Source organism: Nothoprocta perdicaria, unplaced genomic scaffold (genome assembly GCF_003342845.1).
Source record: "Nothoprocta perdicaria isolate Ctin4 unplaced genomic scaffold, notPer1 scaffold_117, whole genome shotgun sequence".
Classification (NCBI taxonomy): domain Eukaryota; kingdom Metazoa; phylum Chordata; class Aves; order Tinamiformes; family Tinamidae; genus Nothoprocta; species Nothoprocta perdicaria.
The window spans coordinates 1,853,937-1,868,673 of NW_020454283.1; the positions used below are offsets into that span (position 1 = coordinate 1,853,937).

General features: G+C 35.9%; 1 protein-coding gene across 2 annotated transcripts in view; it reads left to right on the forward strand.

Moving 5' to 3' along the window:
• VPS13D (vacuolar protein sorting 13 homolog D) overlaps positions 1–14,737 on the forward strand; it is an 80,163-nt gene that overhangs the window by 9,742 nt on the left and 55,684 nt on the right. For both annotated transcript variants that reach the window (XM_026053679.1, XM_026053680.1), the window contains exons 16-28: positions 1,051–1,181; positions 1,839–1,971; positions 2,415–4,631; positions 4,994–5,145; positions 5,707–6,741; positions 7,931–8,021; positions 8,530–8,656; positions 9,156–9,336; positions 10,086–10,268; positions 12,445–12,664; positions 13,291–13,501; positions 13,636–13,807; positions 14,174–14,286. In XM_026053679.1, coding sequence (XP_025909464.1) covers positions 1,051–1,181; positions 1,839–1,971; positions 2,415–4,631; positions 4,994–5,145; positions 5,707–6,741; positions 7,931–8,021; positions 8,530–8,656; positions 9,156–9,336; positions 10,086–10,268; positions 12,445–12,664; positions 13,291–13,501; positions 13,636–13,807; positions 14,174–14,286 — 4,966 coding nt within the window. The remainder of the gene's footprint in view (positions 1–1,050; positions 1,182–1,838; positions 1,972–2,414; positions 4,632–4,993; positions 5,146–5,706; positions 6,742–7,930; positions 8,022–8,529; positions 8,657–9,155; positions 9,337–10,085; positions 10,269–12,444; positions 12,665–13,290; positions 13,502–13,635; positions 13,808–14,173; positions 14,287–14,737) is intronic.

Here is a 14,737-nt window from a genome sequence, read left to right on the forward strand (position 1 = left end):
TTTTTGTTTTTTTTTTTTGATTTAACTGAATAAGAGTTTTCCTTCAGATGATGCTTCTTTAAAATTGCAAGCTGTTGCTGTGCCCCACAGTGGCCGTTCCTGCTGCCTTTAGTGAAATACCCAAATCAGGAGGCTTCTTTCCTTAAGGTCTGATGGAAGTGGGTAGGGAAAAAGAGTTTTTTTGCAGAGAGCAGTTCAAGAGAGTGTAGCAACTAGGGGAAACTGTCCTAGTTCCTATTCTAACTTTTCTGTTATTTAGATGAGGTTTGACCTTTTGTTATAGCTGCTTGAGGTACGTTGTTTTTGAAATGCTGAACATGCACCTTCCTCAAGCTTCTAAAGCAAGCAAGTCTGTGACATTATAAACTGACTGCCTTTGCTGTTCAATTGTTAAAATTTGGTTTCTGAAGATAAGAGATGAGAATAAGCAACATTTAAAAGTTCTTAACACACCATTTTCACTCTATTGAATGCTGAAAATAATGTAAGATTTAAGTACTGAACATAAAAGCATGAATGAGACTTGCTATAGCAATAACTACCTCTTCATACAAGATGACATTATTCTGTAACTGTTATGGGTAGAATTTTAAGAAAGTGGACTGCTTACACATTTCACAAACTTCTAAGAAAATTTAGTGTGAATTTTGCCCCCTTTTACCCATATGTACCTACACTTTTCAGGTCTTTCTCCCCACTACTCTACCCAAATCAGGAACTCAAGTTGATGGTCTGACAAATACTAACAGCGAGCAGAAGGATTGGGAATTGCTGTGGGTGCTTGGACATTTGCTTTTTTTTTTTTTTTTTTTTTTCATTTTTTTTATTTGTTTATGTTTTCTTCTGAAAACTGATTGATTTTTAGGTAGAGCAAGTGGGCTTCCACTGTTACATTTTCCTGTCCTACATTTTCCTGCTGTAATTGAAATGATTTTCTATCAAATCAGAATAAATTTTGGCATTCTTTTTGGTTGGTTTGGTTGTTTGTTTTCCCTGATTAAATACCAGATTAAGAGAACTATGCCTAGTAAGTCTTGATCTCTTGTGCAGGTTTTGGATATCAGTCTGAACTAGAGGCAAGAGTGACTGAAGCTGCCAGAAGACAGTACAACAAACTGAAAATGCAGACAAAAGCTGAAATCAGGCAAACTATTGATCGTTTACTAGTGGGAGAATTCATTGTAAGCTTTTATGTTTCCTTTCCTTTTTTTTTTTTCCTCAAAAATGTTTATTTAGGCTTTCTTGACACAGACTTTAGGAATTGAAATCCAGAGGAGTGAGTGAGTGAGTGACAGTGTGTATGTGTTTGTGTGTGTAGCTCAAGTGTGCAAAAGTTTCCTGTTATACCAAACCTAAATTGAGTGTAATTTATTAAAAGATTTTTTTTTTCTGACATGGAGGATTGTTTCATCTTATTTATAATAGTTTGGTCTTATGTATGCTGCAAAATTAATAGTTAAATGTATGGTAAATCATTGTCAAATACATGTTTTGTCGTTGTCAAATACATGTGGAGACCCTGACAGAGATTTTTATGATGTGCGGTTATTCATGTAAAAGGTAGAGGTCTTAAAGTTATCACTTTCTTCCCAGTAGAAGGAACAGGGACCTCCCCAAAGAAAAATTTATTTGAACAATCTTAGGTTGGGATGTGTCATCTCTTGGAAGCATCTGTTCATTGACTGTATTTGCAGTCTGGAGAACGAGCTTAAACTGCTACTGAGCTGTTCAAGGTAGCTTAGCTCTTAAGGTGAAAAACAGCCAACTGAAGTTATTTATTTATATGAGGAGAATCTGTTTCCTTGGGTTTTACTCTCTCCATTCTTTTTAATTTTTAGGAAAACAGCAAAAGTTGGACCGTGTGCCTTGATATTTCTGCCCCTCAGGTTATCTTTCCTGATGATTTCAAATTTGTGGATCCAGTGCTAGTTGTTGTAGATCTGGGAAGAATATTACTTACCAATTCACAAGGTACGTTCTAGAATTATTGCTGCTTTTTCCTTAAGCCTTCTCCCAGAAATATTTATGCAGTTATAGAAAGTGGAGTACTCTTATTACTTTTGTATATTGAGAAAGTATCACTAACTTTTAAATGAAAGGATCCCCTCCYATTTTTCTTTAAATAAACATAGATTAAGAATAAATCTCGTAGCAACAGTAAGTGGGTGCCAAAAATGAGACATTGGTAAAGACTCTATTACATTATCTGAGCATCACAAGAAAAAGTGCAATAAATTTCCTGTAAAGAAAAGAAAAAAAATGACAGTGGAAGGGGGTAGGGACCATTTTGGGTAAACTCTATGTTAAGAAAGGTAGAACTTCAGACAAGATGATCTAGTAACAGTGGGAAACCCTCAAGRAGAGAGGGGAGATACTTTCCTTTTTTAAAAAAATTATTTTATTTTACTTCACAGATGAAGCCAAAAGGAACGCAGATACTTTTTCATCAGAAGTCAATGAATTAAGTGACGAGGAATATAAAACACCTTTAGCAACTCCTCCCAATACTCCACCGCCAGAATCTACCACTAATAGTGGTACTAAATTATCTGAGTTTACTGGAGCAGAAATAAGCGAGGAGCAGCTACAAGCGCATTTAATGAGTAAAAAAATGTATGAGAGATACACACTTTCATTTATGGATCTTCAAATCATGGTTGGAAGAGTAAAAGATAACTGGAAGCATGTTCAAGATAGTGACGTGGGTCCAACTCATGTGGTGGAAAAATTCAATGTTCACCTGCAATTGGAACGCAGATTGATATACACATCTGACCCAAGATACCCAGGGGCTGTTTTGTCTGGTAGTCTACCAGATTTGAAAATTCATGTCAATGAAGATAAAATATTAGCTCTGAAGAACTGTTGTACACAGCTGAGTACATCTGAAACTAAGCCTTCAGATGTTCTACATTTAGGGAAAGACAAGATTTTTACAGAGGTTGACCAGCTTGGTAGCTTGCATGATTCTGTAATGAATCTAACCCAGAGTGTTGTAATGCTAGAGCAGCATACTAGAGAAGTTCTTGTTGAATCTCAGCTTCTTCTGGCTGAATTCAAAGTCAACTGTATGCAGTTGGGTGTTGAAAGTAATGGGCGATATATCTCTGTACTCAAGGTTTTTGGCACCAATGCCCATTTTGTGAAAAGGCCGTATGATGCAGAAGTTTCCCTTACTGTTCATGGCCTGCTGCTGGTTGATACTATGCAAACGTATGGCACAGATTTCGATCTTTTGATGGCTTCTCATAAAAATCTTAGTTTTGATGTACCCACAGGAAGTCTTCGAGACAGCAGGGCTCAGTCCCCTGTTTATGGACCCTATGACGCACATCCTTTTGTATCTAGTCTGACAGAAAGATGTACGGCAGCCTCAAATGCTTCATCTGGTACCAGCAGAAAAGATCAAGAGTCTCTGATAAAATTAGAGTATCAGTTTGTGAGTGCAGAATGCCCATCAATGAATTTGGATAGCAGTTTGCAGGTGATCTCTGTGCAGGTAAACAACTTGGATATCATCCTTAATCCAGAGACTATTGTTGAGTTGATTGGGTTTCTCCAGAAATCTTTTCCAAAAGAGAAAGAAGATTCTAGTCCTCAGCCTTTAATGACTGACCTGGAAAGAGATTATAGGGAACAGGAAACCTTTCAGTCTACTTATGCACAGAATACAGAGGTAGCAGTGGATATTCACTGGTTGAATATACTCCTACTCAGGACAGTTGGCATGACAAATGGAGAAAAATACGGCAGAAAAATTGCAACAGCAAGTATTGGTGGCACCAAAGTTAATGTCTCTATGTGTAGTAAGTTTGACGTTAACGGCTCTCTTGGATGTCTTCACCTTATGGATCTAACACAAGATAGTGTTAAGAACCAGTATGTTGTCAGTATAGGCAACACAGTAAGATACGAAAATCTCATTAGTGATACAGGTTACTTTGAATCTTTATTCTTTAGGCTTGATGAGGGAAGTGGCCTTCCAGATGCTTTAAGTTTCACTTTTGCAGAAAAGTCAAAAGAAGAATGTTCTCTTAGCCTCAAAATGGCCTCCTTGCACTACAACCACTCAGCTAAATTTTTGAAAGAACTGACCTTGTCGATGGATGAATTGGAAGAGAATTTCCGCAACATGCTGAAAAGTGCAGCATCAAAAGTTACTACAGTCTTGGCAACTAAAACTGCTGAGTACAGTGAAATGGTTTCATTATTTGATACAACATCACGATCAAGAGATCTTGCCAACCTAGAAGATAATGATGACTATGGATTTGGATCCCAACCTCTCAAAAGTGACACGATTAAACTTATCTTAAATGTTAACATTGAATCACCAATTGTCTCAATACCTCGAAAGCCAGGTAGCCCTGAATTGCTAGTAGGTCATCTGGGACAAATATCTATTCAGAACTTCATACCAGGAGAAGATGACTCTACAAGTGACAGACTGCAAGTTGAAATTAAAGATATTAAAATGTATTCTTTAAATAGCAGTCAGTWCATGAGCAAGAAAGAGTCTGCAACTGAGATATCCCATGGGCTGCATTCTTCAGGTCCTGCCAGTCTTAACAGTCAGGAAGAATCCCRTTTTACACGCCATGATTTCTTTGAGTCATTACATAAAGGCCATGGTATGTTAATCAGGGGAGTCCAATTATTTTATTATGACTAGCAGATAGTATTAAAAATCTGTGTTTGTGTCTAATCGGATATGTTCTCTCTCCTGTCCCCCRTAAAATACACTCCTTAGAGTGACCAAATTTTCTTTCATTTCTATGTATTAATTCTTTTAATAACAATGATGATGAATGGTGACTTTCATGCAGAAATATAATGAAACATAACCAGATATACATATTTCCTCATTACTAAAAATTCTGAAAAAAAAAAAAAAATAGCAGGTATGTTACCTCTGCTGTATAGTTCCTATACACTAATCAATTCTCTGATTATACTGTGGTAATGTTGTTTTCATTTCCTTTCTTCTTAACAGCTTTCCATATTCTGAACAATACCACAATCCAATTTAAACTAGAAAAAATACCATTAGAGAGAGATTTGGATTTGACTTTTCCTTTGAGTAATGAAGACATTGGAATATCAAGTGTTATGAAGATTGAGGGGAAATTTGTCAACCCTCTTCAGGTATTATAAACTAGTACTTTCAATTTCAGTATAAGTTGTTTGCACAGAAGACAATGGTTTGTCAGGCAAATCTCCCCAAATTTAAGATGGAGATAAAAATATCTAGGGGTCAGAATTTCTTACATATGACTGAGACTAGAGCTTGTAATCACAATGACGACTGAAATTTAGTATTTTGAAGTGTTTTAGACTTCTTGTATTTTTGTATTATGTGTGCAGGGTAACTGAAAATTAGACCAACATACAAAAAGGAAAAGAAATTATTTTAAATTAGTTTCATGTATGTGGATGCTCTTTGCCTAGGAAAAAAGCTTTCCTATGCTGAGATGCCTCATGTGCTTTCAGAAGAAGGTCATCTTGAATAATTAGTACAAAAGTGACGATCTTCAGCTTTGCATTCTACCTTATTTTAGATTTTTTTTTTTTTTTTTTTTTTTTTTTGCTTGTGGACAAACTTCATTTGTCCACAACAAAATATTGTCTGAAAAACATTTCAAATATATAAATTTTATTTATTTAGAGAACTAACATTATATTTTTGGATTCTTTTCTGCATTGCAGGTGGTGTTAGCAAAACATGTGTATGAGCAAGTCCTGCAAACTTTGGATAATTTAATTTACAATGAAGACTTGAATAAATTTCCGACCACTTCTGTATCTTCAACTTGTCTTAATTCTCCTTCAGCATCACTTCATAGTATTGGCACGGAGTTCTCTAGTGAATGGAAGGAAAATGGCTTGTTCAACCATTCTGGTTTTTCTTCCGTCCCAAATAAGTCATTGCCTATCAGGGAAACAAAATCTTTTACTCAGATTCAAGCCAATTTTCATATATCGGAGCTCCAGGTTCAGTTAAGTGGTGATCTAACACTTGGTGCACAAGGCCTTGTCAGTCTTAAGTTTCAGGATTTTGATGTTGAGTTTGCTAAAGATCATCCTCACACTTTATCTATTCAGATTGCCTTGCGCTCTCTGCTAATGGAAGATCTTCTGGAAAAAAACCCAGACTCCATGTATAAGAATCTCATGGTCTCCCGTGGAGCACCGAAGCCATCCAGTTTGGCACACAAGGAATATCTTTCTCAGTCTTGCCCCTCAGTATCCAATATAGAATACCCAGATATGCCACGTTCTCTACCTTCGCATATGGAAGAAGCACCTAATGTCTTTCAGCTGTACCAAAGACCAATTTGTGTCTTCCGTAAGAAGCAAAAAGAAGATGCTGATTCTGAGTATCCTCTGACTCCCCCTCCTTCTCCAACAACAGACAGAAGCAAGTTGCCCTGTGGAAAAAGTAACTTTGATGATTCATTAGTTCACATCAATATATTTTTAGTGGACAGGAAACATCCTGAGTTTTCTTCACACTATAAAAAGATAAACCGTAGTGTAGATGTTGATTTTAACTGTCTAGATGTGTTAATAACTTTGCAGACTTGGGTAGTGATACTGGATTTCTTTGGAATTGGATCCACTGCTGACAATCATGCGATGAAGCTGCAACCAGAGGATGCTCAGCAGACAGTCAAGTCAGAAATAAATACCCTGTCAGATTCTGAAGCATCTGAACCTGTAAACACTAAACTGGATCTGAAGGTATACTTGAGATGCAAAATATTATTTAGATTGGCAGTCATTAATCTTGTGGTTCATAGAAACTTTTTAAAAAAGTTGGTGTTTAATATTATAGTGGAGAGCAAATGAGCAATTCAGAGTATACTTAAAATGTGTCTATATATAGTAACATGCAGAAGTTATAGAAGATAAAAATTGCAAAAATAATAATGAACTTCCTTATTTCATGTTATGTGATAAGGACTAAGAGAACAGACTTTGTATTTCAGAAAGTATGACTTGCATGGTCAGTGTGTGGATTCTATGTACTTCATGCTACAGAATAAGTAATCCTTTTTATTCAGTCATCCTGTCTAAGCTTCGAGTTGCACATAGAGTTTTTTTGCATTTCAGGTTAAGAGTAATTAGTTTTACTAATTGTCCCACATATCCTTATGACTCTTTGCTCTTTTTTCTTTTACTTTTTTACATCCCTTATGACCCATATGACCCATGAGAAGATAATTTTCATCCCTAAAGTGTTGATTGCTTTCCTCTGAGATCCTCCTGTCATACCTATGTGCCACTTGAAGGGAGGCTGAAGTAGAATGTTCCATGTTGATCCAAGTAGGACTCATGGGGGTAGAGTTTGAGACTCCTCTTGTCAATGTATGACTTAGAGGTGAAGGAAAGTGCCCAGGTCTTCTAGACAGTGATTATGATTTCCCTGGGAGAGCACAGGGCACAGACTAAGTGTTTGTGATTCCTGAAATGATGAGGATCCATCAACATGGAAGACCAGCCATACTAAACCTGGAACTTTGCTATCCTAGGGAGTATTCTTGGTAGGAATTTCATTTTTAAAAATGCATATATGTACACACATGTGTGGGTGCGTATGCGTGCATGTTTGCACACTCTGTTTCTCTCCTTATCCTAAAGGTCCTGCTGTCTTCGATTACAAAGGATGGATCTTGAAAGAGCAGGGGACAAAGATGTGCTAGGTTTCTGTTGATGACTTGAGCATTCTTTATTACTTGAGAGACCCTTCAAATCTTTCAATGTGCAAACAAGGATGTGAAAAGATTGCTTTCTTCCTCTGTCTCCCAGTCAATTCATCCTCTTCTGTCRTTTACATGTTATAGTGGAATTATCTTAGAAAAATGTAACACATAAGATGTTACAGCTACAGAATTGTATAATACCAACCTGTTCCTTTTTGTTTGGCCAGGTCCATTCTCTGTCTTTAGTACTGAGTAAGACAACCAGTGAGCTTGCTAAAGCCAATGTATCAAAACTYGTGGCTCACTTGGAAATGATTGGTGAGTAGAAGGCAAGGCTTTGATTGTATGTGGATTAAAATAAAAGAAAGTATGCATTGGAACAGTGATTTGAAATGGTTTTATTTGGGTGCTTTTTTTTTTTTTTTTAAAAAAAAGATTTCTTTGTTGTTACAGCTCTTATTTTCAGGGGAAGATGCATTTCTGACCTGCTCTTTCAGTGTTGATTTTAAAACTCATTTTAGTTCTGCTTTAATCACAAGGTTTCAGAGGTGGACTGTGAAAGAAGGTTATTTTCAGAACTTTTGTTGATATAAAACCTTGATAAATCATAAGTAGTTATTTAATAAATTACGTGTCTTGAGTTAGGTCATGAAATGACCTGATGCTTGTCAGATGTGTGGGTTATTTGATCTTGATTGCTACTGATATGTTTTATCCAAGTGTGAAGAATTAATTCTCCTAATACCATCATGTTGAGGAGTGACTTTCTGTTTTTAGTAATTTGTCTATGTTTAGGTATACTAGTTGTYTTCCTGTTGCCTTGTAGATGGAGACTTAGCCCTGCAAGGAAGTATTGGTAGTCTGTCCTTAAGTGATCTTACAGCTCATGGAGAATTTTACAGAGAACGTTTCACTACAAGTGGTGAAGAAGCACTGATTTTCCAAATATATAAGTATGAATTTAAACCTTCTTTTGTTGCTAAATATTAACAAGAGCTCATACCCCTCGACCTTTTCCTAGCTTCCTCCTTTGCCCCAGTAAAAGAAGTTTTCACTGTGCAGGCTTCTGCTTTTGGAAGATTGTGACTTAAATGATAGTTTGAACATTGTCATTCGTAAACTCGTGAAATATTTTTATCTCTTTTGTTTTCCTGCAGCGTACATGTTTCATCAGGGAAAAATAACATTTCTTCACCCATAAAGCTGTTCTTCAAACTATTTAGTTGAAGTTTGTTCCTGTATAAAATAGTACTTTTTTTTTTTTTAAATTGTACTGATAAAACTGATAATAATAATAGTAGTGTTCAAATATTTGAAATTTAGAAAATAGCTTTATCCTGTGAACAGTCAGCTAAGAGGTCTTCATTGTGATTTTTGAATACAAATGCTGAATAGCAGGATTTGTGAAATACTGATAACTTAGCCAAACTTTCCTTTTGATCTGTGTCATAGATATGGACGGCCGGATCCCTTGCTACAGAGGGAGTGTGATACTCGTGTCACTCTGCGGATGGCATCTGTTCAGTATGTGCATACCCAGCGTTTCCAGGCAGAAGTGGTGTCTTTCATCCAACATTTTACTCAGCTTCAAGATGTCTTGGGGCGCCAAAGAGCAGCAATTGAAGGACAAACAGTATGTCTTCCACCTGCTCTGTATTTTTCCCCTTACTGCATCAAATAGGGGGTTTGAAATGAAAAGTGGTTTTGTGGTTGTGAGAAGAAGGTTGAAGATATGTGCCTTGTAGTTAAAAGACTTTGTTTAGGGATATTCTGCTGCAGCTCAAAAGCGCAGAATGCCAAACTTTCCACACTGTTGAAAGCTTTGCCCCCTGAATCTTGCAGTATATGCTGGTGCAGGTGTCTTTTTGTCCTCATGGTGCTAGAAGAGGGTTCAGTGTATGATGTATTTCTGCACCATGCAGCAGGTATTTTAATAGTAAGTCTCCYATCTGAATAAGGAGAACCAAATGGGAAGTCATTTTTGAACATAAGTTTATATATTTAATTAAATGAAATGGCTAGTGGAATAAGAAAAAGTCTTCTGAAAATCAGATGTTGGATTTACTTGAAATACGGGAGATAATGAAGCATGACAATTTTTTTTTTTTTTTATAATGGAAACACTTTTATAATGGAAACACTTTTCCAAATGTGTTCTTAAATGTACAGAAATGCTTGAAAACCAAGGAAACTCTTTCCAGTGAAGCATAAGATTTATTAAAAGGTCTGTTTTTTTCCTGAAAATGTTATTATAGTATGGTATTATATAGTATTATAAAACCAGTACATGAGAATACTAAAAGATTAGCAAAAAAAGTACAATATACATGCTTATTTTGATGCCACGAACTAAATTTTAAAACAAATGTTTTATCTTTTCAGGTAAGAGATAAAGCGCAGCGAGCTTCCCGAGTTCTTCTTGACATTGAAGCTGGTGCTCCTGTCCTGCTTATACCTGAAAGTTCAAAGTCCAACCATCTCATTGTAGCTAATCTTGGGAAACTGAAAGTCAAGAATAGATTTTTGTTTGCGGGTATGCCAGGCACCTTCTCATTAAAGAACAAGGTAAAAACAGAACCTTATTTCTGAATTTAGCARCTGTCAGTTTTACTAGTTCTTGTGCATTGTTTTTCTATACCGAAATGGTCCATGGCTCTTTCTTAAATTTCACTTGTATATATTTAATGCAATGGTTAGTGAAACCCRTCTATTATTCTGAAATTATTATTCTGAAAATGTGGATCTCATCTGCTGCTGATTGTACCCAGCTATCCCTTTGGCCAGCTGCACCTGGYCTTGCTTTGAGGGAGTAGGGCAGAGAGGTGGCTGTTCTGTGGAACTTGCTGGAATTTCTCCACCCTGACCACACCTGAAAGGGGCAACTTAGAAGGGCTTTCATCTCGCCCTGTTTAGTAGCCTCTTTAGCTTTCCGCAAAACAAATTTCCTACTAGGTGAGTAGCAGGGGCGTCTTGGTTGAGAGTTGCTGGAACATGTTGGAGAACAGCATTGTTTTTAAATTGGTTGTTGCTTCATTTTTTCCCCTGCTTTCTCCTTTCACTTAATGAAACCAAGTGTGTGCTCCTTGCAAGGTGCAGGAGGGGAACTAGTGGGTGTTGCTGTTGAAAGATGTGGCAACAAAATTTGGGGTGAGGAAAATCCTTCTTGGAAGGCTTTCTAAATCCAGATTTGGCAACAAACTTGGCTCTGTTCTGAAAGTTAGCTATTTCCTTTAAAAAGGACCATTGAGAAAACTTAAGTGGGAAGCTCTACCACTGCAGTTTTGTGGCATGCCTGTGCTGTTGTCCTTGAGGCTTGTTTTGAAGCTGGTTTAAATGTTTTGATTCACTTGCAGCAAACTGTAAAATGCCAATGTGGAAATGTTTGATGCTAATGATCCCTGCACCCCATCTACAGTGTCCTTATTGCAAAATAGCGTTGAATTGTAAGGTTGAGTTGTCTTACATCCTGTAAAGGTTAAAGATTCGAAAGTGGAGGATTACAAAAATTAAAGCTAGGAGATTAAAGGATGTGTGCTTAATAACTTTCTTCCATTCTAGAAATGCTGTGGTATCTAGCACTATGGAAATTTGGGGCTTAAAATAAAAATATGGAGTTTCTTTCAGTTTTCATTTTTTTTTCTCTCTGTCCTATGTTTATTTTTGAGGATCTGATTTTACAAGGCAATGCATACAAGGATCCCATTTTATTTGAGGTATTTCAATTGTTTATATGAGTGTTCAGGTGCTCCTCATTCATTTATAAATTATTTCAAAATAATTTCTTTGAAATAGTAAAAAAAATGYTTTTATGGTAAAGACTTTAACTCTGTAAGAATTTGATTTATTTGTGCTGTGCTCTTTATGCATGTATGGACAACTACTGGTTTGGGTGTACTGTATAAATTCATAGATTCGTAGGTGATATGAATTTTCTTTGCATGTACTTTTCACTCCTGTCTTTATGATATAAGCTTAAATACTAATATTTTCAAATTTCTAATTTTATTATYCTTGATCATGGCTATAATAAATTTCTGAACAATTATTAAAATCCATAATTGGAAACTGAAAGGAAGATGTATGGGTTAGGGCTATACTGTGATACCAGAGGTTGAGTATGAAATTAAGASAGCAAATGATTGTTGCAATAAGACAGCCTTCACAGAGTGAGGAGGTAAGTGGAGTAGTAAACACACATGATTATTTACTTGGGCAAATGAACTGGTGTAAAGTTCATTTACACAATTGTGAAAAGGAGGTTCACAAATTGAAAGCAGGGTAAACTAAGTGTGTGTTGAAACTAGCTTTAGGTTATAAAGGTAGTGCATGTTTTTATCATTTGAACAAAACCATTCTTTTGCTTGAAAAAAAATTGCATCTATTTAGCAATTGTTACTCTGCAGAAATATTTCGTATCTTGGCAGTCTTCCTGTACTGTTTTGCATTAATTTCCTTTAGATTTGAGGCTTCTATGCTAAGAACACTCATTTGAAATTAATTTCTCATTAAAATTTTTTCACAGAATTTTGAAAATATTTCTGAAGAAAATATTTTAATTTGCTGCTAAGTTAAAAGGAAAAGAGCTCGACTATCTTTTGTTAGTGGTAAAAGATGTTGGCATTTACATTGGACGCTTAGGTTTTTGACAGTGACTGCTAAAGCTTCAGTCTCAAAGCACTGATGCTATAGTGTTTAAGTTCTACAATTAAGAATGATTATTTGGTTTTCTTTCATTCAGCAGGATTCAGTTCAATTTTCGTCTCCTTTGGGAACCCCAAAGCACAACATGAAGAAAACGACAAGTGCAGATGAATCAAAAATAGTGACAGAAGCACTGTTCATGAAAAAAACATCAGGAACAAACATTTCTAAGCTGAAGAGTGAGCCTATGCTGAATAGCTTGAGTAAACAGCAAGGGCAACAAGTGAAATTACCTGTTATACCAAATCCTGAAAGCCCAGGTATATGATAAATGGTAGAAGACCTATTTTTTTTTTTTTTGTATTAAACGTACAGTGTTCACACTGTATTGTTTTACGTATCTCTTATGCTGACAACAGGCTAGAAAATAAGTCTGAGTCTGAAGGGATTAAAATATAAATATATATGCATAGAAAAGTATGCATATAAAATATTAACCAATAGGACAGTTAAATATTTTTGTCTTGTAGGAAAATAATGGGTAGATTGGGGGTTATGTGACTTATTACCCTGCAGTTTCTTAACTAGTAATTAAATTTACAAAGTTTCATTTTCTTACATAGGTTGTAAGTTTAAAAAGAAATTAGTTTCAAGGTATTTTTTTGGAGCTTAAAGGATTAGAGATGTGTGGTTCAGATTTTGGAAGAAAAAATCTGCAGTCGTATGTACATTTGAGATGTATTTTGTGGACTTATAGTGAGTACTGTGGGACTCTAAATACAAATTAACATTTACCCAGGAAGCTATTAATGACTGCATTTAATAAAAAAAAAACATCATAACTTGAGAATAATGACTAAATAAACTTGTTTTTAAAGTAAGTTACGTTAGTTTTGTGCATACCTTTTACTCTTTTTCTCTTGCCTAATCCTGTGTGCACTTGCAGACGATCACATCTGCCTCCTTGACTGCATTATGGTTGATCTGCAGGACATGGACATATTTGCTGCCCAGAGGTACCCGAGAGAGTACTCTAAACCTGTGGAAAATACAGGTGCAGATCTGACCTTTCCATCCTACTTCGTCAGGCAGACGGGAGGAAGCCTCTTAACAGAACCCTTCAGACTGAAATTACAAGTAGAGAGAAACTTAGACAAGTGAGTTAATGGAAACATAACCACTTTATGCTGTTTAAATCTWTTATAGTCTTTGGCATACCTCTGTTATATCTTAAATACTACCTGCTCTGTTACAGCAGCTTGAAATACTGTGTCTTTGTCCTGTGTTGTAGAGAGCTAAGTCATTCAGTTGCAGACATATCGATACATGGCAATCTGTCCTCGGTCCATTGTTCTCTGGACTTGAATAAATATAAACTGATTCGTGGACTTTTGGAGAACAATCTTGGAGAACCTGTTGAAGAGTTCATGCGACCTTATGATTTGCAGGATCCGAGAATTCATGTAAGAGGAACTATGAGTTTACACAGTTGGAATTCTGTGTTGAAAGAAAATATGTCAGCATCTCACCTAAAACTCTGAATAAGATTAATTTTTGTAATAGTTTCAGAGGCTCCAAAACTGATGTAATGATAGAAGGTCCTTGAGACTATTTGAAAGAAYTGTTGGCTTTTTTGTGATGGGGTTTATTTGTGTGTTGGTTTGGTTTGTAAGAGATTGTTCAAGTTGGAGGCTACATTTTTTTTTTTTAATATGATTTTTGTCTGCTGTGGTTATAAAACTTTTACTTGTCCCAAATAAGAATTCTTAATTCAAAAATGAAAAGTTAAACAAGTATTCTTAAAAGATGTTGGTGTTTTTCATTTTCAGACAGTTTTGAGTGGAGAAGTATACACTTCTATGTCTTTTCTAATTGACATGGTGAATGTGAGCCTGGAGCTGATGGATCCAAAAGGAAAAGATGGTTGCAGCTCCTTAGCAAGGTGTGAATTTTCTTTTGTTTCTGACTAGATCTTCCTGAAGGCTACCTTGTTCTTCGTGTTCTTAGAGAACAAGAAATGGATKAATGAAAGTATAGATTGAAGCAGTATTGCTTAATAGGAGTCTGAATTAAGAGCCTGAATTGTCTGAAAGATATGAGGTAGTATTACTAGTTGAAAGGTATCAGCTCTGTCTTATAGCTATTCTTGAAATCACACTGAACTGATTGGTTAACTCTGCCAAGAGAAATATTGTTCTATGTAAGAAAGCAGTTGAAGGGGAACTTTAAAAAAACAGAGGAGGTGAGGAGGTGTTTGCCATGTTGTTATTATTTTTTTTAATCCACAAGGTTCTTTATCAGTGAAAAATATAAAAAAGAGGGATCAATTTTATGTCTTAACTTGATATATGTGATTATGAACATCACCAAAAATACATGTATGAATGGTATTA